The 27917-nt window shown below is 40.3% G+C and overlaps 1 protein-coding gene across 1 annotated transcript in view; it reads right to left on the bottom strand.

The window, feature by feature from the left end:
- Positions 1-22746, bottom strand: part of PLCXD3 (phosphatidylinositol specific phospholipase C X domain containing 3) — a 201940-nt gene extending 179194 nt beyond the window's left edge. Inside the window, 1 exon segment of the mRNA NM_001103304.2 lies at positions 22587-22746. Coding sequence (NP_001096774.1) covers positions 22587-22689 — 103 coding nt within the window. The 5' untranslated portion in view covers positions 22690-22746.
- Positions 22747-27917: the final 5171 nt, after the last annotated feature.

Raw genomic sequence — 27917 nt, 5'->3', positions numbered from 1 at the left:
CTGTCTACTCTCCTCACTACTTACATTAATACATTTCAGAGAAGCTAAGTGTATCTCTACTTTCGTGTTGTTCATACTGTATTACCATTATTTTAAATATGTGTGCTTTTGCCAAGAAACTATGAACTACTTAGGAATAGATGTGATCTTATTTTTTGTGGGCACAGAACCTAGCAGTGTCTAATAAAGCTCTTTAAGGTAAATAAGTGGTCATTGAATGAGTAAAGGGAGAAGGGACATACTGATTTTCTGTGATTACTCCTCAAAAAAGTAGCTTCTCTATTTCAAGAGAAGGAAGACCTTTTTTATTTTGGTTTTGCTTTCTATGAAGTTTCTAATGAAGATAATGATCATTCTTCCTGTATTATTTTGCAGAGATCTGTTTTTCTCTGTCATCAAGTATGAGAGGCAAGTGGAAATGAGAGATAAAGCCAAATGGGTTAGAATCCAAGTAGACTCTGGATGGAAAAATGGACCCAGAACATGAGTGGGAGTGTGAGAGTGAAGGAAAATAACCAGGAGCCAAGATAAATGTCCTGATCTGAGCTGGAGTATGAAGGAAATGGCTGGGTGGGTCTGGCTTCCCTAGAAAAGTCAAGGACTCAGGGAAGACCATTTGCTGAAATGCTGCAGTGATTAGTAATGGTAATTTCTCAAAAGTCTGAGGATGAAGACCACACCATTGAGAAATTCTCTAATTTCTTATATATCATGGCTTACATATATCATGGCTAAAAATGATGTTTGATAATCATGACAAACTGATGATTATATTCCGTTTCCATGTGGCCATGGTATTTATCAATATTTATTTATTTTGAGTGAAATCACTGGCTATTATTAAGGCCATTTGTACTACCAGTAAATTATGCTTTGTTTGGGTTTTGACAGATGCACAAAGGCTTATATTTCCATTTTATACTCAATATCTAGACTCACTCAGTATTCCCACATGTTAATCCAGACCTGTGCTTAGGGACTCACACAGATAGATAATAAGCATCTATAACTAGTAATAATTCATGAATTTCCAAGGAAGTTCTGCTATGAATATCATCCAATGTTTGGTTCATTACTGGAACATATAACCACACACAGTATCTAAATTTGTTGTTATTTAGTTGGTAAGTCATGTCTTAGCTAAGTCATGACTCTTCTGTGACCCCATGGACTGTAGCCCACCAGGCTTCTCTCTCCGTGGGATTTTTCCAGGCAAGAATACTGGAGTGGGTTGCTATTTCCTTCTTCAGGGAATCTTCCTGACCTAGGGATCCAACCTGAGTCTCCTGCATTGGCAGGTGGATTCTTTACCACTGAGCCACCAGGAAAGCCAAATATCTAGATTCAGTTCAGTTCAGTCGCTCAGTCATGTCCAACTCTTTGCAACCCCATGAATGGCAGCACGCCAGGCCTCCCTGTCCATCACCAACTCCCAGAGTTCACTCAAACTCACATCCATTGAGTCAGTGATGCCATCCAGCCATCTCATCCTCTGTCGTCCCCTTCTCCTCCTGTCCTCAATCCCTCCCAGCATCAGGGTCTTTTCCAATGAGTCAATTCTTCACATGAGGTGGCCAAAGTATTGGAGTTTAAGCTTTAGCATCAGTCCTTCCAGTGAATATCCAGGACTGATCTCCTTTAGGATGGACTGGTTGGATCCCCTTGCAGTCCAAGGGACTCTCAAGAGTCTTCTCCAACACCACAGTTCAAAAGCATCAATTCTTCGGCACTCAGCTTTCTTCACAGTCCAACTCTCACATCCATACAGGACCACTGGAAAAACCATAGCCTTGACTAGACGGACCTTTGTTGGCAAAGTAATATCTCTGTTTTTTAATATGCTATCTAGGTTGATCATAACTTTCCTTCCAAGGAGTAAGCATCTTTTAATTTCATTAAGACATCTTAATTCAAGTGACTATAGCATCTTACTTATCTAGAAATCACCACTTCTACTATTTTAATTATCTAAAATGCCATTGGTAACACTCTCAATTATATACTTTGAATGTATATAAAACTTTTCAGTGATAAAGTATATATGATAAAATTTATATACTAAAGCTGATAAACTTGAATTCAATGTCCCTCAGAGTCTATTTACTTCTGTTCTAGCACAACTGTAATCAAATTAGCTAAATCCCTCTTCAGCTAAAAGAAAATAAACAGCAAACTAGAAAGAGGTGTAACTACTTAGGTAAAGTTTCTTGAAAATAAGAATAATAAAAAGGCTGTGAGAGATCAAAACTATAAGAATAAGATACCTCAAAAAAATTAAACATAGAACTAGCCATAGAAACTAGCAATTCACTTCTGTGAATATATTCAAAAGAAGCAAAAGCAGGGCCATGAACTGATATTTGTGCAACAATATTCATAGCAACATTATTCACAATAGCTGAAAGGTGGAAGCAACACAGGTATTCACCAACAAATGAATGAATAAACAAAATGTGGTATATAAATCTAAAGCATTACGATTCGGCCTTCTAAAGCAAAGAAATTCTGACACATGTTGTAACATAGACGAACCTTCAAAACATTGTGTTAGGTGAAATAAGCCATTCAAAAGAGGACCATATTATACGAGTCCACCTATATGAAGTCCCTAGAGTAGTCAGATGCATAGACACAGTAGGATGAACGCGATAGCCAGGGAATGGGAAGAGAGGGGAAGGGGGAGGTCAGTGTTTAATGGGCTTCAGTTTAGGAAGAGGAAAGAGCTCTGTAGATGAATGGTAGTGATAGTTTGCAGAGTAATGTGAGTTTACTTAATGCTACAGACTATACACTTAAAAATGGTTAAAATGGTAACTTTAATGTCGTGTTAAAAGATTAAAAATCAAAAAAAACCCTAAAAATCAAACACAAAAACTTAAAAATATAGATGTCCGGTCCAGCAGGGATATGCACCAACAGCTGTGAACATACCAATGGCTTCTTCTAAATATCTCTGTATGGTATGTAGTTTAATAAACGATGCTAATGATAATCATAATCCTGTATCATAAGTTGGATAAATTATACAGGTCCTTAGTACTCTGCTAAAAAAGAGAGAGAGAGAAAAAATACGGTCCTTAAACAACTGTTCAAAATATTTGAAATTAATCATGGCATTATCTTTAGAGGGACAAATTCTATAACTTAAAAAAGTGACGCCATGAGTGCATTAATATAAATGTTAGCCAATATTTGCTAAAACATCTAACACCCTCCCTAGAATTATAGAAACCAATTGTTAACTGTTGTCTCCACAAGTTATCCTTTTTAATGAAGAAAAAAATCTAGTAAAATGGATTTCTTTCATTTAACTTCCTATTAAAATGCCATAAAGTTTGGGAAAGTGTATTTGTTATGACGGTCAGCAATGTCACAAACAGACAGGAGCCAAAGCTTTGTCATATTCTATTCTGAATTCTGGTAGAAAAGAGGCCTTTCAGCAGGAACAAAAATAATTTTTACCCAAACATGAGCCAAGAAAAATCCCTTGAAAACAATATGCTGAGAATGTCTTTAAACTCTCAATAGAAAAGCAATCAAAATCAAAATGCCATCTCCCAGGGTCAAGGCCCTGTGTCTCACCCATTGGGAGGCCTTCAGCGGTGTCCTTTCGAATACAACGTTGGGGTTTGAAGCCCCACTTAGGCCTTTAAGAGTCTGTTGTGGCTCATTGAACTTTTTTTTTTTTTTTCCACTTACAGGATTTGCTTTTTTCTCATTGTAGGAAAATGTATGATGACATTTTACAGGGGTAAGGTGTGAAGGGAAAACACAACTTGGGGTTTAAGCATAAAGCAAATATTTAATCTCACCTTGCTGAATGAGTGAATGAATTCCATTAGTCTTGGTATTTTATTTGTTTAAGTGTTTGAGAAAATATCTGGGTACATTAACACTTGTTTAAGTGTTTAAGAAAATATCTGAGTACATTTTTAAAGTTTATTGCCTAATGGAAAGGTAAGTTAAAACATTTAAATCCACAAATACCAATTGTTTTTGAAAGGGCTCAAATAAATTTGTGCTTAAATAAAAAGAACAGAGAAAAAGATCATTTATAATTGTCAGTGAAGAGAATCTTGGAAAAATGAAGACTGCTACTCAAGACCTAGGAGTTTTATTCTGGATATAAGACCTAATTAAAAAAAAAATTCTTAGGCTTTAAAACCTGACAGCTCTCTGTATTCATCACCTAATACATCTTTGAACACAAGTACTTAATCTCTCTGTTCACATGTCTGTAAAATGGGAACAGTATTGACTGCACAGGGTTATCATAAGAGTTAGAGTTAATATGTGTAAGTTATTGTCAGAAGACAGGCCTTTGATAAATGGTAGTTATTCTTATGATCTTTTCCTATGATATTACTGAATAGTACTTTCAGCTGCATCTCCTGAAACTGTAGTTCTGCCTGTGGGAGAGCTTTTCAGCCTACTGAAAATGAATTGGATTATACTTCTGGATTCACAGGTAAAAAGCAAAACCAACAACTATCTTTTACCTCTTAAAGAACTTTCTCACTTCCTCCATGATGCAGAGTGACCTTAAAATTCAGCAAATGCTCCCCAACTAGATCAACAGCTTCTCAAAGGGCCAGGAAAAAGGATAAATACTATTTTATTACCTCGGTCAGTGCCTGAAACTGAGCCTGAAAGGAAGTCAAGAGTGTAATATGATTGCAAGCAAATTCAGGAGGCCTGGAAGGAGGTGGTATAAGAAACGAGGCACGTGGAACAAGGTTAAAGGAAGAGAGAAATACTTCTACGATGAGCTCCTCAGCCACAGCCCACCTCCCTTCTCCTATGTTCTGGCATGGAGAGAAGGGAATAAGTCTACAAAAACATCCCTGTGGAAGATGGTAAGGTCAGGCCTTCATCTGCTACAGAGACTCTCTAGAATAAACCCTGAAATCTACACCATTTAATTGGCTCTCACTCCATGTGAACAATAGCCTAAGAGTACTTCGGGAGTATAGGATGGGTCCCCACGATTGTGCTCGTTATCCACATTTTAATGTGAAAACAAAAAATGGAGTCCTCCAAGGGAACTTATTACAACCTAGATCCCAGATGTTTTAACAAAAATCAATATGATTCCTCTGGTTTAGGTAAATCCTACAAAAGGGTCATTTTCTCTGGGGCTGCTTACAATCTCCTGTCTACTACTAGAATGTAATTGCCCAGTCAAGCTTGTCCTACCTCTATTTCCAGCCCCTAGAACAGCCTGGAAAGGCTTCTCTGATGGCTCAGTGGTAAAGAATTTGCCTGCCAGTGCAGGAGATGCAGGTTTGATCCCTAGCTCAGGGAAGATTCCCTGGAGAAGAAAATGGCAGCCCACTCCAGTATTCTTGCCTTGGAAATCCCACAGACAGAGGAGCCTGGAGGGCTAAAATCCATGGGGTCACAAGAAGTTGGACATGCCCAAGTGACTAAGCAACAATAACAAACCACTGGTGTCCCTCTTCATGGCTCAGATGGTAAAGAATCTACCTGCAATGCAGGAGACCTGGACTCGATCCCTGGGTTGAGAAGGTCCCCTGGAGGAGCAAATGGCTACCCACTCCAGTATTCTCGCCTAGAGAATTCTATGGACAAAGGGGGAAACAGAGAATGAGATGGTTGGATGGTATCACCAACTCAACAGACACGACTTTGTGCAAACTCTGGGAAACAGGGAAGCCTGGCATGCAGCAGTCCATGGGGTCACAAAGAACCAGACAGGACTTAGCAACTGGACAATGAAAAACAACGGAACAGCCTGGAACATATTCCGTGTTTAGTATGAATTTCTGAATGAATGAATCCTAATCTTGTCCAAGTTAAAATATGGTACCACCGATTCCATCCAAGAAGAGAAACTGACCTTGGCAGGTAACTCTGGGCCATGTGAATCCTAAATTTTCACAAACCCAGGAAGATGTTTCCAATATAAGGAATTTGAAAGCATCCATATATTATTTCATTAACCCTCACCAGCAGGGTACCTGAGAGGACAAAGTGCATTAGTCTAATATCACACTAAAGAAACAGAGACCTAAGAAGTTAATATGATTTGGCCATCTTCAATCAGTGAAATCATGAATGAAATACAAAGAGGGAAAAACAAGATTATTAGCCTCATAGCCAGGAGCAATGCTTTTTCTTGATGTTAGAGCCTTAAAGAATTACAAACACTGCAGAAAACTGTATAGCAAGCCTCCAGGCACTTATGTCAAAAACTATAAAACTTGATCTGACTGTGCAAATTTTTTTCTCAATTGTAGTTAAAAAAAAAAAAAAACAAGCAAACATAAACTTACAGTCTTAACCACTTTTAACTGTACATTTCAATACAGTCAAGCATATTCACACTGCTGTGCAAAAGGTCTCCAGAACTTTTTCATCTTGAAAAACTAAAACTCTATTTACACTAAACAACTCTCCAGTGTTCCCTCCTCTCAACTAGCTCCTGGCAACCATTATTCTACTCTTTGATATTTACCGTTGCCATATTCTATAGTGCGCCCCACTGCATCGTTGAAACAGTCCTTAGATGAACAGTCCGTTAACATAATGAAATGCCCGGAGAGTGAGCTAGCTTTAAGGAAAAAAATATTCTTTAAAACCTTTTTGTATCTCAAGCTTGTTGTTTTCGCCTTCAAGAGCTTTGATGGAAGTCAGGTCCTTAGGGTCATTCTGGCATCTTGACTTCAGGAAAGGCCTGGGGGATCCCAATCTATGTAAGGGTAATGGAATGGTTGCAGCTGGGAGTCTGCACCTCTCTGTCAAAGGCGGTCAGTTTAAGTAATTACACTGACACTAGAGAAAAATCAGTTCTATCTACTGATATGCCAAAATATTATTCTTAATCTAATGGCCCTGGAAATAACAGTCAGGTGTTAAATAGGGCTTTCTTCATGCTATATTCAATTTTCAGTTTATATCCTGTCTGCTAGGAGAGAGTGCTAAATTCTACTAGGCAACTAAAACAATAAGTAAATTTTTATGAAAAATGAAGGGAAAAGACCAGAAACATGCTACATGTGGAAAATGGGTTAAGGGAGAAATAGTGATCAGTGACTTGATTCATACAATCATAAAAATGAATACAATTCTTACTGCTGTTTTCATATAAGAAACTGATGTTATGAGACACTAAGTAACCTATCCGTGGGGCATCCCTGGTGGCTCAGGGGTAAAAAATCTGCCTGCAATGCAGGAGATGTGGGTTCAATCCTGAGTTAGTAAGATCCCCTGGAGGAGGGCATGGCAACCCACTCCAGTATTCTTGCTTGGGAAATCCCATGGACAGAGGAGCCTAGAGGGTTACAGACCACAGGGTCTCAAAAGAGTCAGACATGACTTAGCAATTAAACAACAACAACCTATCCATTATCACAGTGTCATAGAAGCAGAAAAGGCCTTAGAGGTCATCCGGATCAAATGGTTTGTATTAATAAAAGCAGATGTTTGGAAGATAACCAATCAGCCTCTTTTTACACACCTCTCCTAGAGAGGCTAAGTTCACTGCTTAAAAATCACATTGATAAAAGGTTTCTCCTTATCTTTTAGCTTTCCAAAAGCGTCATCCCTTTAAATTCTATTTTGTGGTTGCTTTAATTTAGAACTTCATAGACCTCTCCGTGTGCCTGAAGAGAGCTGGCTATATTTCCCATGTAAGGTGGCTTCCAGAAACTTCAAAGTCAATGGCTTGGTAAAACCCTCCCCACAATCCCAACCCCTTGCTCCCCCAAAACTCTGCAACTTTCCACAGTATCCATGAAAGTTTGAAGCCCAGAACAGAGCTCCATGTTGCAGATGGCTCTGCCCAGTATAGGGTCAGCCAGGCTATTACACCCCTTGCTCTGTGAACTACATCTGGCACAGCAGCCCAATTGTGCACACACGTTATTGTGTGCTCTGCCACTGATTGACAGCTCCCTGTTGACTACATGCCCTAGGTCTTTTTCTCACAGACCACAGTTAAGTCAAGTTTCTATGGACCTGCTCTTACATATTTTATATTTCAAAACTTTTTTAGTTTCACTCTTGTTAAAGCTTGTCAAAATAGCTCTAATTAATCTTCATGTTTAAAAATCAATTTAAAATTTAGGCTCTGTTGCCTAATAATGTATCAACTTGTAACAACCGGGAGTTTTCTCATCAATCATAGTGAAAGAGAGCTCAGTCAGGCACAAGGTGTTCAGGGACCAGGTGGGACTGGGAAGAATCATACAGAATTTTTCTCCTAGGATCTGGGTATAGCCTGGGACTAAGAACTTAATCTTAGAGCGAAAGTCTAAGATGGTGTCCAAAGCTCTGACTTGGATAAGTAAACTTCATATGAGGAAGTTCAGTGTGTCTGAGGTTTCCCTGTGTTTCTGAGATATCTGCTTGTAGGTTTCTTAAGGGTCTCTGTCCATATATTAGACCCTTTTCCCTGTGCGGGATCAAAAGTATTGCTGATCACTGTCCTCTCTGGATATGGATATTCTCCCAATAACTTGCCACTGAGTCTACCTGGCCAACATCTCCACCTGTGGGAAGTTCCATTCCTTGCTCTGGGCTGCTCATGTGTGCCCCTCCCATGACAGTTGATTTTTCAGTATCCAGCTGTATCAGAAGCTGAGTTCTAGATGCAAGAAGAAAACTGGTGAAATGAAACAGTCCTCTTCACATTCCCTTATCCAAGGGTTGGACTGGGTCTGGAGCCTAAGGCAGGGCTGAGCCTACAAAGGAAAAAGTCAACAAGCTGTGACTAAAGGGAGGTGAGGGAAAAGGATCTTACAAAGACAAGAACCACCTTGTTAGCAAATAAATGAAGTGAATTATACATGATGGAATGATAACAACAAAAAAAAAAGAGTTATATTTATTGACCATTTATTCTGTGATAAGTATGCTGCTGCTGCTAAGTTGCTTCAGTTGTGTCTGACTCTGCGACCCCATAGATGGCAGCCCAACAGGCTCCCCCATCCCTGGGATTCTCCAGGCAAGAACACTGGAGTGGGTGGTCATTTCCTTCTCCAATGCATGAAAGTGAAAAGTGAAAGTCGCTCAGTCGTGTCCGACTCTTAGCGACCCCATGGCCTGCAGCCTTCCAGGGTCCTCCGTCCATGGGATTTCCCAGGCAAGAGTACTGGAGTGGGGTGCCATCACCTTCTCCGGTGACAAGTATACTATATATTTTATTGATTCCTCACAACAGAGGATGTGAGGTTGGTACTATCATCTCTATTTTGGAACTGAGGAAATTGTAACTCAGAGGGTTTTCAGTGGCTCCCCTGAGTCAGCTGGTAAACAGCAGAGCCATGGTTTGAGGCAAGTTTGTCCACAACATTAACTGCTGAGCAGTTTTACAGATGTTAACACCACAGGACCAGCAGAGTTAACTGACTTGTCCAGCACTTGGTCGCGGATCCAGGACGGCAGTCAGGGTCCCATGCCTCCCAACTGATTCACTTTTCACAGGAAGGGTGAGCCCTTATCATCACTTCCTTTTTTATTCACTTACACATCATTTGGATATTACCATATGAATTTCTTGGGGTCTATTTTTCCTCTTTTGGACACTGTGACATTTGCATTATTTTTATATCTCCATTTTCACAATCTCTAGAAATGATTGCTCAGTTCTGTAATATTTTATCATCTCCCCTCTTTAGTACCTAGAGATATACATTGCCTTGGCACAAAAGCTTGAACACACATTTGACAACATTTTTTATTACAATCTTCTTTATTTTCTTCTGCTTCCCTTGTGTCTCAGCTGGTAAAGGATCCACCTGCAATGTGGGAGACCTGGGTTCGATCCCTGGGTTGGGAAGATCCCCTGGAGAAGGGAAACATTACCCACTCCAGTATTCTGGCCTGGAGAATTCCATGGACTAAGTCCATGGGGTCACAAAGAGTTGGACAGGACTGAGTGACTTTCATGTTCACTTTCTATTTTGCTCTGAAGATTATTCATTGGGATTGAAAATCACAAGTGAAACATGAGTAGGTAACATCATGTATGCCAGCCCTTCTTAGATACTTTATACATATCCTCATTTAATCCTTACAACAACTTAAGAAGTATTATACCCATGAAGTACTCATAATAGCTTATGAAGTACTGTTATTATCCTCATGTTTTAGCTGAGAATACTGAGGCACATAGCTAGTAAATGTCAAAGCTAGGCTACAAACCTCAGGTATTTGAAACCAGAGCCTGCATTTTTAAAGGATCTCCTCTGCCTAAATTCACTGTTCTTATTTCACTTTATCATTTGTTCGTTTCACGCTGTACACTAACACACAACAACAATGAAAACCTGTTATAATAAATGCATTTAGTAAAGTTGCAGGATCAAAATCAACATATGAAGATCACCTTTATTCTATACACTAAAAATCAGCACTCCAAAAGGAAATTAAGAAAACAATCTTAGATATAGTAGCATCAAAAAGAATAAAATATTTAAAAATAAACTTAACCAAGGATGTGAAAGACTTGTTCTCAGAAAACATGTATGAAAGAATTTAAACAAGACTCAAATAAAAGGAAACCCCTTGTTGGTGGATGGAGGACTTAGTTTTGTTAAAGTGCCCGAATTATCTAAGGTAATCTAATAGATTTAAAGCAATTCCTATCAAAATCCCAATGGCATTTTATTTTTACAGAAATAGAAAAAAAACAATGCTAAAATTACTGTGGAACCACAAAGGACTCCAAATAAACAAAACAGTCTTGAGACAGAACAAAGCTGGAGGCATCACATTTCGCATTTCAAAGCATATTACAAAGATAAAGCAATCAAAGAAGTATGATGCTAGCACAAAGCCAAACATATAGACCAACAGAGCAAAATGTACACAGAAGTAGACTCACACAAACACAGTCAGCTGATCTTTGAGAAAAGTGTCAAGAACACACAATGATGAATGGTTCATCTCTTCAACAAATGTGTTGGGGAAAATGAGTAACTGCATGCAGAAAAATGAAACTGGACCATACACTAATAATTTCAAAATGAACTAAAGATCTAAATGTAAGACCTAAAACTGTAAAATTTCTAGAAGAAAACATGAGGGAAAAGCTTCTGACATTGATGTTGTGTTCTTGAATATGATATAAAAAGCATAGAAATAAAATAGAAGATAGACAAGTAGGACTATATGAAACTAAAGAACTTCTGCAGAGCAAAGGAAGCAGCAATCAATAGAGTAAAAAAGCAACCTATAAAATGGGAGAAAATATTTACAAATCATATATCTATAAGGGATTAATTTTCAAAATACATCATTAAGTCTTACCACCAAGTAGCAAGATAACAAATACAGGTACATCAACAGCTGTTCAAAGTCACGAATCATCAAGGAAATAAAAATCAAAACTACACTGAGATATAAATCCACACTTATTAGGATGGTAATTATAAAAAAAAAAACAGAAATAAGTATTGGTGAAGATATGGAGAAATTGGAAACTTTTCGCTATTGGTAGGAATGTAAAATGATGTAGCTGCTACAGAAAAAAATAATGCAGTGTCCTCAAAAAGTTAAAAATAGAACTACTATGTGACCCAGCAATCCTACTTCTGGGTATTTAACCAAAAGAATTTTAAGAGGCTATTAAAGAGATGTTAGCACCCCCAAGTTCATTGCACCATTATTCACAATAGTCAAGATACAGAAACAACCTCAAAGTGCGCTGAAAGATGAATAAACAAAATCGGTGTATATGTGCAATGGGACCTTACCCATCTGTGAAGAAGGAAAGGAATTTCTGCTATATATTACGACATGAATGCACCTTGAGTACACCGTGTTAAGTGAAATATCCAGTCACAAAAGGATAAATACTACATTATTCTGCTTATATGACGTAGGTAGCTATTTCATCAAAGTAAAAAGTAGAAGAGGAATGATGAGTTGCTGTTTAATGGGTATAACATTTCAGTCATGCAAGATGAAATGTTATAGAGATTTTCTATATACCTTTGTGCTTAGAACTAAGAATACTAAACATTTAAAAAATCATTAAGAGGGTAAATCTTATGTCATGTGTTTTTTAACCACACACACACTCATACACACGTGTCTTAAGAAGCCGAAAGAGGAAAACGTTTCAAGAAGAGTGCAGTCAGTCATATCAAATGATGTTGAAAAGTCAAATAAAATGATAAAGAATTAATTACTCACTCAGTTCAGTTCAGTTCAGTTGCTCAGTCGTGTCCGACTCTTTGCGACCCCATGAATCGCAGCACACCAGGCCTCCCTGTCCATCACCAACTCCCGGAGTTCACTCAAACTCACGTCCATCAAGTCAGTGATACCGTCCAGCCATCTCATCCTCTGTTGACTCCTTCTCCTCCTGCCCCCAATCCCTCCCAGCATCAGGGTCTTTTCCAATGAGTCAACTCTTCACATGAGGTGGCCAAAGTACTGGAGTTTCAGCTTTAGCATCAGTCCTTCCAAAGAACACCCAGGATAGAATAGACTGATTGGCTCTCCTTGCAGTCCAAGGGACTCTCAAGAGTCTTCTCCAACACCACAGTTCGAAAGCATCAATTCTTCGGCGCTCAGCCTTCTTCACAGTCCAACTCTCACATCCATACATGATCACAGGAAAAACCATAGCCTTGACTAGACGAACCTTTGTTGGCAAAGTAATGTGTCTGCTTTTGAATATGCTATCTAGGTTGGTCATAACTTTCCTTAGCTTTATCCAAAAAAAAAAAAAAAATCACTGGCAACCTTGATAAAAAACAATTTTAGTGCAGTGGTAGTGAAATAACATTAATATGGGGTAGGCAAGGAAAGGAAATAACAACCTGAAGACAGAGGTAATGCTTTCACAAATACTAGAGAAATAGCGCAGTGGATAGAGGCACAGATGTGGAGTCAAGAGAGATTTTTTTTTCATTAAGAAGGGTAATAAAGTATGATTGTGTGGTGACTGGAATGATCCAGAAGTGGTAGAGAAAAATAATTATGGAGGGGAGGGAATAAACTGGGGGTAAAACTTAGGAGATCTGAGTGAAGGGGATCCAGACCACAAGTAGAAAAGATGGATTCAGGCAGAAAAAGATCCATGACTTCTTACCTAAAGAAAATGCAGAATATGCAGAAATAGATGCAAGTAGGTTGGTGGGTTAATGGTGGGAAACTGAGAAAGTTCATGTCTGTTTGAATCTATTTCTTTTCCTGTAAAATAAGAGGTGAAGTCATAAGTTTAAAGTGGGGTGGGAAGGAGATACTGATTTGAGAAGTAAGAAGAAGTATGAAGTTATTATCTCAGAGAGTAAAAATCTGAATTTACTATTGATGTGTAAGATTCATGGTGAGAAATTTCTAGTTAGTGGAACCATCCAGGCTGTGTACTTCAGTAATATTTAACCATTGAAGTTTTCTAGGATTGGAATAGATTTAAAAAAAAAAAAAAAAGTTTGACTAAGTTGGACTTTTTTCCAAGGAAGCAGAACAGAAAAGAGTAAGACAAGAGAATTAAGGACATTTTCAAGAGTGAAACTCTAATGCTGGGAAATGAGAACACGAGGGGTGACAGTTATGTAGCCTACCCTTCTAGCAACTCTCAAAGTAGAATCTTTACAACCCCTCGACCAGTTTTTTTTCTTTCAGAAAAGCCCAGGGCAGGTCATAGCAGGAGGGTGCTTGGATTAATTCTGTACTAAGGCAGCCTAGTTCCTCCTTCCTCCTCCTCCTCCACATGGTAACAGAGAAGTATAGTCAGAGATGTGCATTGAGATAGGTTCCCATTTGCCCATGAGGACTCCTTCAAGTACATCTTCCTCTGCACCAGCCAAGAAGTCAAAGGAGACCTACAGGAAAGCCTCCCAGGCAACTAAGACTGTCATTCATTCACTGGAGTCCACTTTCTTTCATGAAATAAAAATTCTCCAAGTGAATCAAGGAACACAACCATCATTTACAATGTTGACCAAGGATAAACATGACTGCTTCATAAAAATTAATTCAAAAGAAGAATTCTTCTATGTAAAACATAAAATTAGCTGACGTTAAAGATGGAGTGGTCTAAGAGTTGTCCACTCCCAGGATCCATAATGAAAAATAGACACAAAACAAGAGCACATCTAACAAAGCAGTGGGCCATCTGTTTCAGTACCTGATCTCCGGAGGTGACTAATCCTGGCAGTTTCTCAAGGACGTTTAACTATCTCCTCCTGCCTGTCTTCCTGACCCATTTTCCTCTCTTAACAGAGCATAATAAAAGCATATGATACTGTAGAAAGTGTCTGGTTGCCGGATATCATCTGAACCAGGGTAAATTTCTCTTTCACATTTTCTTGCCTTTTAGAGTATATGATTTACATATTTTCCCGGTCCTCAATCTTCTGAGACTGATCCTAACCCTTGAGAGACAGGTAATAGAATCTATAAGCTTCTTGAGGATAATAAATTACATGATTGTACCCAGAAGTTCCTTGAGTGTACATGGGCAATAGTAATGGATAAGTCTCATTGGTGGTAACATTAATAGGTGAAATATCCATATTAACGGAGCTGATCCCTTTAACCATTGATAATTAAAATGCATGCCTATGTGTGTATGAGACTTAACCTTCTCTTGAAGGTTCAGAGTGCATCGATTACTTATTTATGTGCTTTAAAGCAATGGAGGTGTTAGTAATTACTTTAGGTCTATCAGATGATTTGGCTCTATTTACACTGTCCCAGGCTGCTCACTGGGGACAGTATGGATCCAGCTGTGTTGTTACCCTGGATCTGCCTGGAGGAATGATTAATTAGGTAGGCCCAGAGGCCCACTTACAGGATCTATTCAGAAGGTTCTCAGAAAAGAAGTTATCTTAACAGAAAGTTGATACACCTATGGGCGTGCACACACACATACATGCATATGTATATGTGCATGCAGAGAGTGAATTAACACTGAGAGTGATGTACAGTACAGAATAAAATGTATCCTACATATTGTCCTCTGCCTGGCTCTCATAAACTCATTTCTAAGTCCTAGGGCAAGGTGGCAGCACCAAAAGAATCAACATAAATCAAAGAACTCTTTTGCTGGCATCCATACAAAGCAAAAGGACTGATAGGATCCGGCAGTGTTGGCACTCATGGTTTCAGTGGAGATGGCAGCCAGAGTCAGCCGTAGGATTGGCACCTACATGTTCCACAGCAGGGGACCCAGCTCTGGGAGCCTTTGACCACAGTGCAATCCTATCCAAGGCCCTTTTTACACATTAACATCCTCAACGCTGGGCCTTTGCAGACACAGCACAGGCTCTGGTGGGACTGCCAACAGCAGTGGAGTTCTGAGTGTAAAACTACAGAAGTACAGTTCCTCTACATGTCAGAGCAGCAAAAATGACAACTCCCCGTAACCTCCCCAAAACAGGAAAGAAGGAAAATTGCAGTGTGCGATAGCCCACGAAACTGGTTTAAAAAAACAATTTAAGAATTTGTCCAGAGATTTCTAGAACTATTCAGAAGTCCATGAAGGAGGTACTTGGAAGGGATCAAAACTGACAATTAACATGACTCTGATTTTACTTTGGAAATTTTAGAATTTAGGGAACATTACCTTTTATGTAAGGATACCTATATCCTTATTTATTAGTCTTCCTTCAAAAATATTGCCTATTTTTATAGCCAATATATGTCACTCAACAGCTTTACTCTTCCTCTTTGTAACTTACTCTTTCTATTTTGATTAGGCAGGGTTAGAATTACACAGGAGAAAATAAACTCTACATAAGGATATGAGAAATCTTCATATGAGTAAAGTGTGTGAGCTGTAACATATAAATGTATCTATTTTAGCAAGCTGAAGTTTCTTTTTTAAAATTTAACTCTTTCAGAGCCTGGATTATGCTAAATAATTAAAATCAAGTGAGTTACAACCACAGTTATGCATGTTTCAAATCCACGTAAATCATGATTTAAATAAATGAGGTATGGTTTACAAATACAAAGACTGATCATTTTCTTCCTATTAAAAAACAATTCACCATTTACCTTTGTGTTTGATGGCTGTCTGGTGCTGATTATTACTACAGTTTGCATTTATGATGCCACTATTACTTCAAAGGGGCTTGAAATTTGTGTTGTGCTGTGCTTAGTCTCTCAGTCATGTCCAACTCTTTGCGACCCCATGGACTGTAGCCCACCAGGCTCCTCTGTCCAAGGGATTCTCCAGGCAAGAATACTGGAGTGGGTTGCTATGCCTTCCTCCAGGAGATCTTCCCAACCCAGGGATCAAACCCAGGTCTCCCACTTTGTAGGCAGATTCTTTACTGTCTGAGCCACCACGGAAGCTTATAGATAAGGTGAACAAACCTGCGGCCTATAAATACAACAAAAGTAGCTGGTCCTATGACACAACAAAAATGATACCAAATGGACAAAGAACCAATACAGAGTGTCTCCTAAATTGTCATTAGTGACCACTAGCATTGCCAGATGGGCTGAATTTAAGTGCTGTTGATGGCTGGTATCAAAGAGCATCAGGACTTTAAGGAAATGGGGAGGAAGGTTTTACATTTATCACAGTGACCCAATTTGAACACTTAAATAGCAATTAACTCATTTTTATTGTTCAAGGTGCATGATGAACTGTAATGTCAGTTATCAGAAATGTTCCCAACCTGGGCCATTAGCCTTGAGTCAGATATGGGGCTCTGGCTCTAAGCCTAAATGTAAATTTGAACATTCACAGATAGACTTCATGGTCCATTAGAAAGAGCTCAATCAAAGAAGCATATTTAAATTTGGTTCTGCCACTTACATAAAGGTTTCCCTTAGAGATACGGTAAGCAGTGTTTCTCAAACTTTAAATGTGTATGCAGTCACCTGGGGATCTTGTTAACATACAGCTTGGGATTAAATCAGTCTGAGGGCTGGGGTCTGAGATGCTGTATTTCTACCCATGTTCGCTGATGCTGCTGGCCCCTGGATCAATAATCTCCTCAGGCCTTGAGTAGCAAGGAGATTATTGATAGAACATGTGAAAAGCATGTGTGTTCATGAGAAAACACTTTGCAAACTCAAAAATGTCACAAGTATCACTTTATATTAGTTAGTAATAGGTGATGATTCAGTTCAATTCAACAAGAAGAGCCCCAATAGGATAAATTAAGCAGTGCATTTGAGTTAGTTCTAATAAGGTGGATGAACCTAGAGCCTATTATACAGAGTGAAGCAAGTCAGAAAAACAAACATATATTAACACATATATATGGAATCTAGAAAGATAGTACAGATGAACCTTTTTCCAGGGCATCAGTGGAGATGTAAACATAGAGAACAGACTGTTGACACAATGGAAGAAGGAGAGGGAAGGATGAATTGAAAGAGCAACACTGAAACATATACATTACCATGTATAAAATTTATAGCCAATGGGAATTTGCTGTATGATACAGGGAGCTCAAACCTGATACTCTGTGACAATCTAGGAGAGGTGAGATGGGAGGGAGGTTCAAGAAGAGGAGGACATATGTAAAAAAGACGCTTACTCCTTGGAAGGAAAGTTATGATCAACCTAGATAGCATATTCAAAAGCAGAGACATTACTTTGCCAACAAAGGTTCGTCTAGTCAAGGCTATGGTTTTTCCTGTAGTCATGTATGGATGTGAGAGTTGGACTGTGAAGAAGGGTGAGCGCCGAAGAATTGATGCTTTCGAACTGTGGTGTTGGAGAAGACTCTTGAGAGTCCCTTGGACTGCAAGGAGATCCAACCAGTCCATTCTGAAGGAGATCGGCCCTGGGATTTCTTTGGGGGGAATGATGCTAAAGCTGAAACTCCAGTACTTTGGCCACCTCATGCGAAGAGTTGACTCATTGGAAAAGACTCTGATGCTGCTGGGAGGGATTGGGGGCAGGAGGAGAAGGGGACGACAGAGGATGAGATGGCTGGATGGCATCACTGACTTGATGGACATGAGTCTGGGTGAACTCCGGGAGTTGGTGATGGACAGGGAGGCCTGGCGTGCTGTGGTTCATGGGGTCACAAAGAGTCGGACATGACTGAGTGACTGATCTGATCTGATGCCTGATTCATGTTGAGGTGTGGCAGAAACTAACACAATATTGTAAAGCAATTATGCTCCAATTAAAAATTTTCAAAAGTGTAAAACTTATGTTCCAGATATTTAAGTTTTTTCTTTTTAGCAAAATCAAAAACAAAACTGGGAATTGAACAGGCAGCACAAGAAAGCTAGTCATTTTAAACAATTTTGTTGCTTTGAATAAGATTAATTTCCATATCACTATAAGGACTAAAATGATGGGGGGAAATGCCTTGCTTCCTAAAAGAAACTTGTACAATTAGACCCAGTTCCAGATTTACCCTGACAATCTTATCCCGTCCTAATCAAAATAGAAATAGTAAATGACAAGGAAAAGGAAAACAGTTGGCTCCAGGAACAACAAGAAGAGATCACTGTGAGGAAAGAAATTAAAAACTAATAAAAGCCAACACAGGATCACAGAAGTCAGAGCTATTTTAAACACATCTTGTTTCCCTAAGTAACACTGCCCTTTTTCATTGGTGTTAGCATTTCCTGAAAGAGTGTACAAAATCTGCAAGAACATTGATTTCTGAAGCGTTTCTGTGTTCCTTATCTAAAGTATAGTCAACAATTGCTGTTCAAGTTTTGGTTTGAAAACTGGCAAGGAGACACCAAAGGCAGGCAGATGACTTCCAGATTGGTAGGTAAGTTTCATAATCAGGGAGTTTACATAGGAAGCTTGTTTGGAAGCAGCTGCAAGATAAGTGGATCTCTGTGCCTATTTAAAAGTTTATACGGAGGCCTTAACAAGGTTCAGCCACATACACTGGCCAGATGGTCTCAATAACACATTGCTCTCTCAAGGCTGCTTCCTTGAAAATGGCTCCCACTGTGGAAATGATGGGCCAAAAGTGCATTTCAAGGACAGGGGAGAGGGTAAGCAAACTGACTGCCCAGGTCCTGCTCACAGGCCAACTGGTGGTCAACTCAGTAAACAACTCTGACACCAAGGAAACATACACTCCTTCTGAGGTTCTAGTCCCATAACACTAGCCAGTCTTTCAGTATTACATGGTCAACTTACTGTATTATGTGAAGAAGACTTTCATCACATATAAGCAAATGCATAACAGACCCTTCCCATTAAAATAAAAACCCTTCCTGATTTTTTAGATTTCAGACAGAATGACTCCTTGTCATAGATCCAGATCAGCAACAACTTACCCAGATTAAGCAACAGCTTGCTTGCTCCCATGATGGATCTTTTACAATGGTTCTGGCAGCACCGTGATTATAAAAGTTAAACTCGGCTTTGAAGATGCCAGAAATTCATCAGACTCACCTTCACCTGAACTTGACACTTTGTCTCCCAGCTTCCATCCCTGTTTACCCTCTCTAACCTGTTTATGGTAAGAGGATGCATCATTCATAGTCCAAAATGCCAGAATACTGTTAAGCAAGCATGTACGAATGAAAACTCAGCTTGGAGTCATCAGAGATAGGAAGAAAAGACAAATGAGACTGAAATCTGAGTAACTGTCAGGGCGTTCTGACAGTACCATTCCTCTGAAAAATAAAATCAAAGTAAAACTACTAATACCGATTACTAACTGAATTCTTTAGGCCAGTCAATACCAAATCATGATGCCATTTAAATGCAAAACAGACACAGAAATTCGGTTATGAAAGTATTCAATATGCAGACATCTTGAGAAACAGTTTAAAGATGCCAGAACTGCACACCTGGGGGAATATCACACACCTGCAGACGGTTCTTTGCACTAGCTCTGGGTAATGCAGGTCAGCTGACCCAAGAAGATGGCTTCATAATTAGACAGCTCTTCACTCTCCAGTTGCTCCACCTAAGAAAACCTGAAGCTTAGAGGATGACTGAGCAGCCCTTCCCTTCTACAGAAACCCTTGTGTGGTACATCAGAAGTGGTTTTAAATGGTGGAGATAATTACTTAATTCAAGCTGTAGCAACTGGCCAAGTAAACATGTAGCAGCCAGGAAGCTATTAGCATGATTTTAAGGCAATTATTCCATTAGCGTTTAATAGTCTCCAATTAGTGTTCCCTGACTATAGAAGTTTGAACATCTTTTTTTTTTCCTCCAAAAATTCTCACAGTTTGAGTAATACAGTAAGGTACCAAAGCCATTTTTAAACCTGGATTTACATGTGTAGATCTGCCAAACCTACATTACAAAATCACAGGGGAATTGAGGGATGGAGAGGGGCAAAATAGGGTTTTTATCTCAGAATTATTGCGGATGAGAATGGAAAGCTTTGCAGGGGATCCACTTTGAGTATAAAACTAAGAGGAATTAGGCAAGCAGTGGAAATTCCCACTGTGTCGAGTGCTATTATCATTGTGTCTCTACTGTAGAACTATCAGAATATCGAAGCCTCTGAACACAGGTTTCCACCTTGTCCTGTGGGAAGAAAAGAAAATTCCTCTCACTCCTGCCAATGCCTTAATTCCTTGTCCTTTCAGCCTGATTAGTACTTGTTGCTGCGGAATCACCCAGATCCAAACCGCAAAGCATTTCTCTCCAAAATTCCTAGATACTTTTTCTAAGGACCATATTTAAAGATCATATCACTGAACTGATAGCAGGTCATTTCCCTTCACTGAAATGCAACTTTCGTATCTGTGAAATGGAGTTAATACTTATCAGCATCACTTGCTTCACAAGGTTTGGGGAAGGATTCTGTTATCTGGGTTATATGTTAGGGCTTTGAAAAGTGAAGTATTATAAAAATGTATGTTAGATTCAGACATGATATCATGCCATCCCTCAGAACTTGCAATGTGAGCTTGAGCTTTTAACCTCCCTGTGTCTCTGGAGAGTCACCTGTCAGGAAGCTGGCATCAGACTCCTTGCCCTTCTTACCTTTTAGGCCTCCATAAATGCTCAGGTAAAACCATGTGAAAGTACCCGTCTAAAGACCAAATAAAAAGGAAGAAAAGTGGATAGCAATGCCTGTGGAAGTGAGAGTGGAATTTTGCCAACAAAGTTCTGTAGTTTCTACTGTCTCCTTCAAAAGAGCAATCCCTAGGCTCACCCGGGAGGAGGGTAAATGCAGAACGGAGAAGCTGGCTTGTTCTCTTCCTTAGAGACACCTGGGCTCTTGGGAAATTCCCTCCTGAAGAAGGGCAAGAGGGGACAAACCCTTCCCTTCCAGGGCTGGCACTCAGAGCCTGTGTCTGTCATAACCGCCAAACATCCATTTGACTAAAGACCATTGATTTCAGTTACTGATCAATTCCAGTGCTACTGGTTAGAGATTTTCAAGAAAACCCATCTTCCCCTTAAAAAAAAAAAAAAAAAAAATTTTTAAGCATGATTTCCCCCAGTGGCTGAGAGAGGGCGCCGGATGGGTAAGAGCTAGAGAAGGTAGACCAGAAGGTTGAACTTGATAACCAGGCATAGCTCAAGGCGAGGGATGAACTACCTGTCGGTCTTTTGCCCTCTAGCCGAATCCTGGAAGGGTCAGGCGGGTCAGGGAGATACTCTGCACTCTCAGCCCAAGCGAAAAGTCAACGAAGTATGGCTGTGAACCCAGCTGTCACCGTGGTATACCGTCCTGAAACCACCCTGCCCCTGCACATCCGAACTAGGGTCTGCTGCGGCCCCGTCCCCCAGAAACCTGCCCAGTCCTCTGGTCCAAGTCGCGCGCTTCACGTTGAAGCGTCCGACCCCTCCAGTCTCTTCCTCGCTTTGCCGAGGCTTCCTTCTTTCTAGCCTCTCTGGACACCAGCGCAATCATCTTTTTCCTAAGATTTGCCGGTGAAGCCCACCCCTCCGCCGCAGTTCACGCAGGTTCCCCTGCCTGGTTTCTGTCCCGAGCAACAAATGCACGGTCCACGCGGGTTTGCTTTCCTGACCCGCGCGCTGGACGCTGCTCACTGCCCTTGGACCAGAGTCCAGATGGTGACCACCCGGCCAGGCCCTCTAGGTCCACGCAGATCAGGAAACGGCTCCCTACATTCCTCTCCCCCCTTCAGCTCCAGGTCAAGGGCATCGATCAAGCCTGCGGTCCCTGAACTTTCATCACTCTTCGGGAAGCGCTTTGTCTCTTCAAAGGAGACTAGGGACGAATATTAATGACTCGGGTAGCTTCTAACCGAGAAATCCACCAAATTCTCTTGATCCCGTGACAGAGATGGAGTCGGAGGTCCACGGGCTAGAGCCGAGCCCTTAGGACAGCGGCTCGCGCTCGCAGACCACCATCATCCCACAGCCCCAGAAATCGTCCCCAGACCCGTCTCCGGGGGGAACACTGTGGAGGCGGGGCGCTGGGGTACGAGGGGCCATCGTAGAGCCAAGCCTTTCCCCTGCTCCAGCCCTCTCAACACAACCTGCTTCAAAAACCCATGGAAAAGCAGTCACCTTGACTCCCCGCGCCACGGTCCCCAGAGGTTTGGGAAAGCGCTGGGAGGCCGGAGGCGCCCGGGCACGCGCTCGCCTGGTCCGAGACCCACCCGTGGAGACGAGTTTGCCTCCAGTGGGCATCTTGGCAAGTTACCACTTAGTGGCAGATAAAGCAGGGCGGGGCAGGTGGAGCGGACGCCGAGCGCCCCGGCGGCAGCCTCTGAGCGCCTACCTGGGATGGCTAAATTGGTGAGGGGTATGCTGTGGATGCTCTCCGGCAGAGTTGCCATCCAGTCGGCGAATTTCAGCTCGTTCTTCCCTTGAGACGAGGCCATCGTGCGGTCGGTGTGCCGCGCGCTGGTCCTCACACTCCTCGGGCAGGCTGGCAGGCTGCTGCCGCTAATCCAGTGTTTGCTCCCAGCCCCGCTAGAGTTTACACTCCGCTGTGCGCCACACCCACAGGATGGCGCAGACACATGCTAATTTTAATAATTATTCAAAACACCCCATGCTCCCTTAGTGCCTCCGCCAGACTCCGCTGGAGCTTTTGTTCCTGACGTCCGCGCTCAGCTTTCTCCTCTCTCCGCTCCCTCCCCGACTCCCTCCTCCCTTCTTATCCCTCCTATGCGTCTCTGTCTTTTCTCGCCATTTCTACAGCATTCCTTGGCTTCTTATTATTTATTATGTGTTGTTTTTTTTTTAAACTTGGTTCACACAGCTGTTTCGCCCACGATCTTGTTCGGCCCTTTAATGTGACTTCCTGGTCTTGCTTATGTTTGAAAGACAATCTTCTGGTTGAAGCTAAAATCCTAGAAGACTTTGGGATGCTATTACCTCCCCCGAGCAGACTCTCATACTTGCTTTCAGGACTTTCCATTCTTACTGAAGAGCTTTTCCTTTCGTAAGCTACAACAGGTTATTTCTTTCCTCAGCCGGGGCCGAGAGCCTTGCTGACAACAAAATGGTGGTCTTTCTTCACCACTTTGCTTAATTTTTGGAGTAGTTGACAAGTGTGCTGTCAGAAGAGATCAGTTAAGTTCTAGGTGGTACCTATTCAATCCCTGGCATCCTGTTCCAGTCATTTCAAGGTAAAGAAGCACTTCACCCCCATTTCCCTGAATATGAGAAATGCGTGCTATATCTATGGAGAAAACTGTTTATGTCCTCTCTCTGTCATTTTTGTGACACTGAGGATAAGACTAAAGCCTGATGTTAGAAGAAAATCACCACATTTCCCAGTGACATGTTGTAATTATTGCCTACTGGCAATACTACTGCGTTTGGTGGAATTTATTTGGCACCATTCAAAATGATCTATGTGATTGTCTGAATTTTTATTCCTTGGCAGATTAGAGAGAGGCACCTCTCTCAAGAGAAATCACTTGTCGAGCCTCCAAAGAACTGTCTTGGTCCACCTGCTCTCAGATGTGAAACAGGAGAGAAATCAAATCTTACAAATGTGATGAATCCAGGGGTGGCCTGGGTAGGTATGATAAGCAACAGACTGAAAATGTGTGGGGTCTTAGCAGCCCAGTAAATGTAGATGTAATACAGATGCCTCTGTTCTTTGATCCAGTGATGCAAAGTCCTTTTCTTAAAGTACATTCTGTTAAGTTGGGAAAATGAAAACCCAGGTAGGAGAAAGAGCTATAAAACATGAGAATAAACAGTTTCAGTAAACTAGATAGCATTAAAAAGAAAAAAAATCAGATTTTCTATTCTGCCTTAGAATCAATTCACAGTTGAGAAAGGATGTGATAGGGATATCTTTAAGAATGAGGAAGATATATTGGGATTTTTTTTCTTCCAAAGTAAATCTTAATGTTCCTGTTAGCGCAGTAGAACTCACATATCCTTTTGATTAGTGTAAGAATTCAGCTCACTATGGAATTCCTGGTCAAGAGACCTACAAACATCACCCTTCAGGTTAATGCTGATGCTCCATAGGCATCATTGCCGGACAAGGAGGTGAGCTCAGATCTGGGAATCAGCTGCTCTGAGTCATTTAGGCAAGTCCCCTAGTTTCTGTCAGCCTTGCTTGTCTCCATCATAAACTGATGACAGTAACTCAGAGATTTGCAGTGAAGCTTCCAGAAAAGAGTACATATGAAAGAGCTTTGTTACCAGCAAAGCGTCATGTAAAATGTGTGATCTATGTTTATTACAGTTTCCCTGGTGGCACAGATGGTAAAGAATCTGTCTGCAATGCAGGAGACCCAGATTTGATCTCTGGGTTGTGAAGATTTCCTGGTGAAGGGAATGGCAACCCACTCCAGTATTCTTGAGAAACCCATGGACAGAGGAACCTGGCATTAAAAAAAAAAAAAAAAAACATGAAACCACCTTAAATGTTGAGAAAAGTTGCCTCTCTCAAGAATGGTAAAATAGATAGCTGGTGAGAAGTTGCTATATAACACAGCAAGTCCAGCCTTGGGCTCTGAGATGATGCAGAGGGGTGGGGTGGGGGAGGGGAGGGAGGTGATATATGTAAAATTATGGCTGATTTGCATTGTTGTATGGCAGAAACTAACACAACACTGTAAAGCAATTTTCCTCCAATTAAAAAATAAATTTATAAAAGTACACTTTATCTTTTGTAAAGCAAATAAGCAATCCCTCCTCTATTTCATCTGCTTCAAACTTCAGATTTTTTCTAATGTATTGGTTTTCCATGAAACTCCACATTTCACTGCATGCAATCCACTAGAAAAAACAGTGATGAAAGTGGATAGCTTATGAATTTCTTTCCCAGACTTACAGTCAGTATTTTAGGCAATTTTATGACCCAGTTTCCCCATCTCTCTGTTATACCTCTGTCATTATTTACTAAATGATATTAGGAATATCATATAATTTCTCTGTTCTCTAGTTTGCCCACTGTATTAGTCAGGGTTTCCAAGAGACACAGAAATATGGATATAAATATAGATACAGATGTATAGCTCAGATGGTAGAGAATCTGCCTGCAATACAGGAGACCCAGGTTCAATCCCTGGGTCAGGAAGATCCCCTGGGAAGGGAGTGGCAACCCGCTCCAGTATTCTTGCCTGGAGAATTCCATGGACAGGGGAGCCTGGAGGTCTACAGTCCATGGGGTCACAAAGAGTTGGCCTTAACTGGCCAACTAACATAAGGATGTATAGAAAGATTTATTTTAAGCACTTGACTCATATAATTGTGAGAGCTGGCAAATCTGAAAGGCAGGTCAGCAGGCTGGGAGCCCAGGTAGAATTTCTGTGTTTCAGCCTTGAAACAAAATTCTTTGGGAAACCTGTCTGCGCTTACTACCTTCAACTGATTAGATGAGGCCCACCCACATTATAAAAAGTAAGTTGCTTTTTTCAAAGTCAAATAATTGCACATGCAAATAATTCCATCCACAAATACCTTTGCAGCAACATCTAGACTAGTGTTTGACAAAACTAGTGAGGGTCATAGCCTAGCCAAGTTGACACAGGAAATTAACCATCACACCCAGTGACAAACTAAACTAGAAATTGTACTGATCTTCTCTTTTGTCTCTATTATTCCACCATTCTACTTCTTTTATGATTATTTCTCGTGCATATAGTTGCTGGTAATAGCAAAAGGAGGAACGAAAATATTTAGTTTTTTTTTTTAACTCAGAGTATTCAAGGTATGGATCAACATTTTTACCATTACAACAGAGATGAAAAAATGCTAATCATTTTTAATTGTAGTATTGAGAGTAGACAACCTTAAGCATTTTTAAGCATAAATGGAAAGAGGAGAATGACATTGCTGTGGTTTCTTGACCCTATTAAAACTTATTTATGTAATCCTCAGCTGTCCATCAAAACCACACTATGCAGTTTATAAACATGCTACTCATTTGGAACATTTTTTTTTTAATTTCATATCCTCCTCTATCCTTAAAAATACATGGCTCTTACTATGTATTTATTTCATTAGTTCATATTTCTCAATTGTTGGTGATATATAGTTTTATGTTGAATTATGTTCCTCAAAAGAAGAATTCTTATAGATCAGAAAATTTTAGAACACTTTTCAGATGAATAATGTTTAAAAAGAGGGGCTCTGTTTGAAATAACTCAGTCAAATCATTAAAAAACATGGTGTTCAGAAATATGTATTTATAGAGTTACAGTTAAAGAAACATACAAAAGGGGAATAAAGAATCTTTGTAAAAACTACTAATAATCAATGCTTCTCAATCATTCTCTACATCATGAAATACCGATATTTCAGCAGAAATTAGCTGTATTTAAAGTATATAAAAATACTTACTTTTTACACTTAAATTCAAAATAGAAAAAAGAGTGATAACTTTCACTACATTTTAACCCTTTAGAGTTTTCAGTTGTACCCCACTCTCTTCCCCTATATCTACATCTTATATGCCAGTCCAAAATAAGCTGATTAATGCTCACTAAATACCATCTGGTATTTGGGATCTGAAAGCCTGGATTCAAATTCAGGTTTCCCTATTTACTTACTATGTGTTTCTCAGTTTCCTTAATTGAGTATGGATAATGATTATTCCCTCCTGGAGGTGGGAAATGGAAGGTGCTATGAAACTTAAATTAAGTGAAGAATCTAAAGTGTATTGAACAGAATGGAAGCTCAATAAAATATAGTTTATGCTTCTTGCAACCACCATGCCTTAGCTCATGCTATTAACTCCACATGGAATACACTTCCATGTTTTCACCTGAAAAAATCCTTTCCATTCTAATTCATCTTCAGAAATTCTGTTATTTGTAAGTAGAAGTAGCTTCTCCTTTTCCTACACACCCATTACAGTTTGCTTATAGCTATCCTGGAGTGTGATTCTAATTCCCTAGCTCACCTTCAAGCATTAAGTGGAGAGAATAGTGATACTTGATACCCTATGATGCCTCTCACAGTGCCTAAGACACAATAACCTCAGATGTGCAGATGGCACCACCCTTATGGCAGAAAGTGAAGAGGAACTAAAAAGCCTCTTGATGAAAGTGAAAGAGGAGAGTGGAAAAGTTGGTTTAAAGCTCAACATTCAGAAAATGAAGATCATGGCATCCAGTCCCACCACTTCATGGGAAATAGATGGGGAAACAGTGGAAGCAGTGTCAGACTATTTTGGGGGGCTCCAAAATCACTGCAGATGGTGACTGCAGCCATGAAATTAAAAGGCGCTTACTCCTTGGAAGGAAAGTTATGACCAACCTAGATAGCATATTCAAAAGCAGAGACATCACTTTGCCAACAAAGGTTCGTGTAGTCAAGGCTATGGTTTTTCCTGTGGTCATGTATGGATGTGAGAGTTGGACTGTGAAGAAGGCTGAGCACCGAAGAATTGATGCTTTTGAACTGTGGTGTTGGAGAAGACTCTTGAGAGTCCCTTGGACTGCAAGGAGATCCAACCAGTCCATTCTGAAGGAGATCAGCTCTGGGATTTCTTTGGAAGGAATGATGCTAAAGCTGAAACTCCAGTACTTTGGCCACCTCATGCCAAGAGTTGACTCATTGGAAAAGACTCTGATGCTGGGAGGGATTGGGGGCAGGAGGAGAAGGGGATGACAGAGGATGAGATAGCTGGATG

The sequence above is a fragment of the Bos taurus genome, chromosome 20 (assembly GCF_002263795.3).
Source record: "Bos taurus isolate L1 Dominette 01449 registration number 42190680 breed Hereford chromosome 20, ARS-UCD2.0, whole genome shotgun sequence".
NCBI lineage: Eukaryota > Metazoa > Chordata > Mammalia > Artiodactyla > Bovidae > Bos > Bos taurus.
Note: the sequence above shows the minus strand (reverse complement) of the source record. Positions and strands in the feature narration are given on the sequence as shown.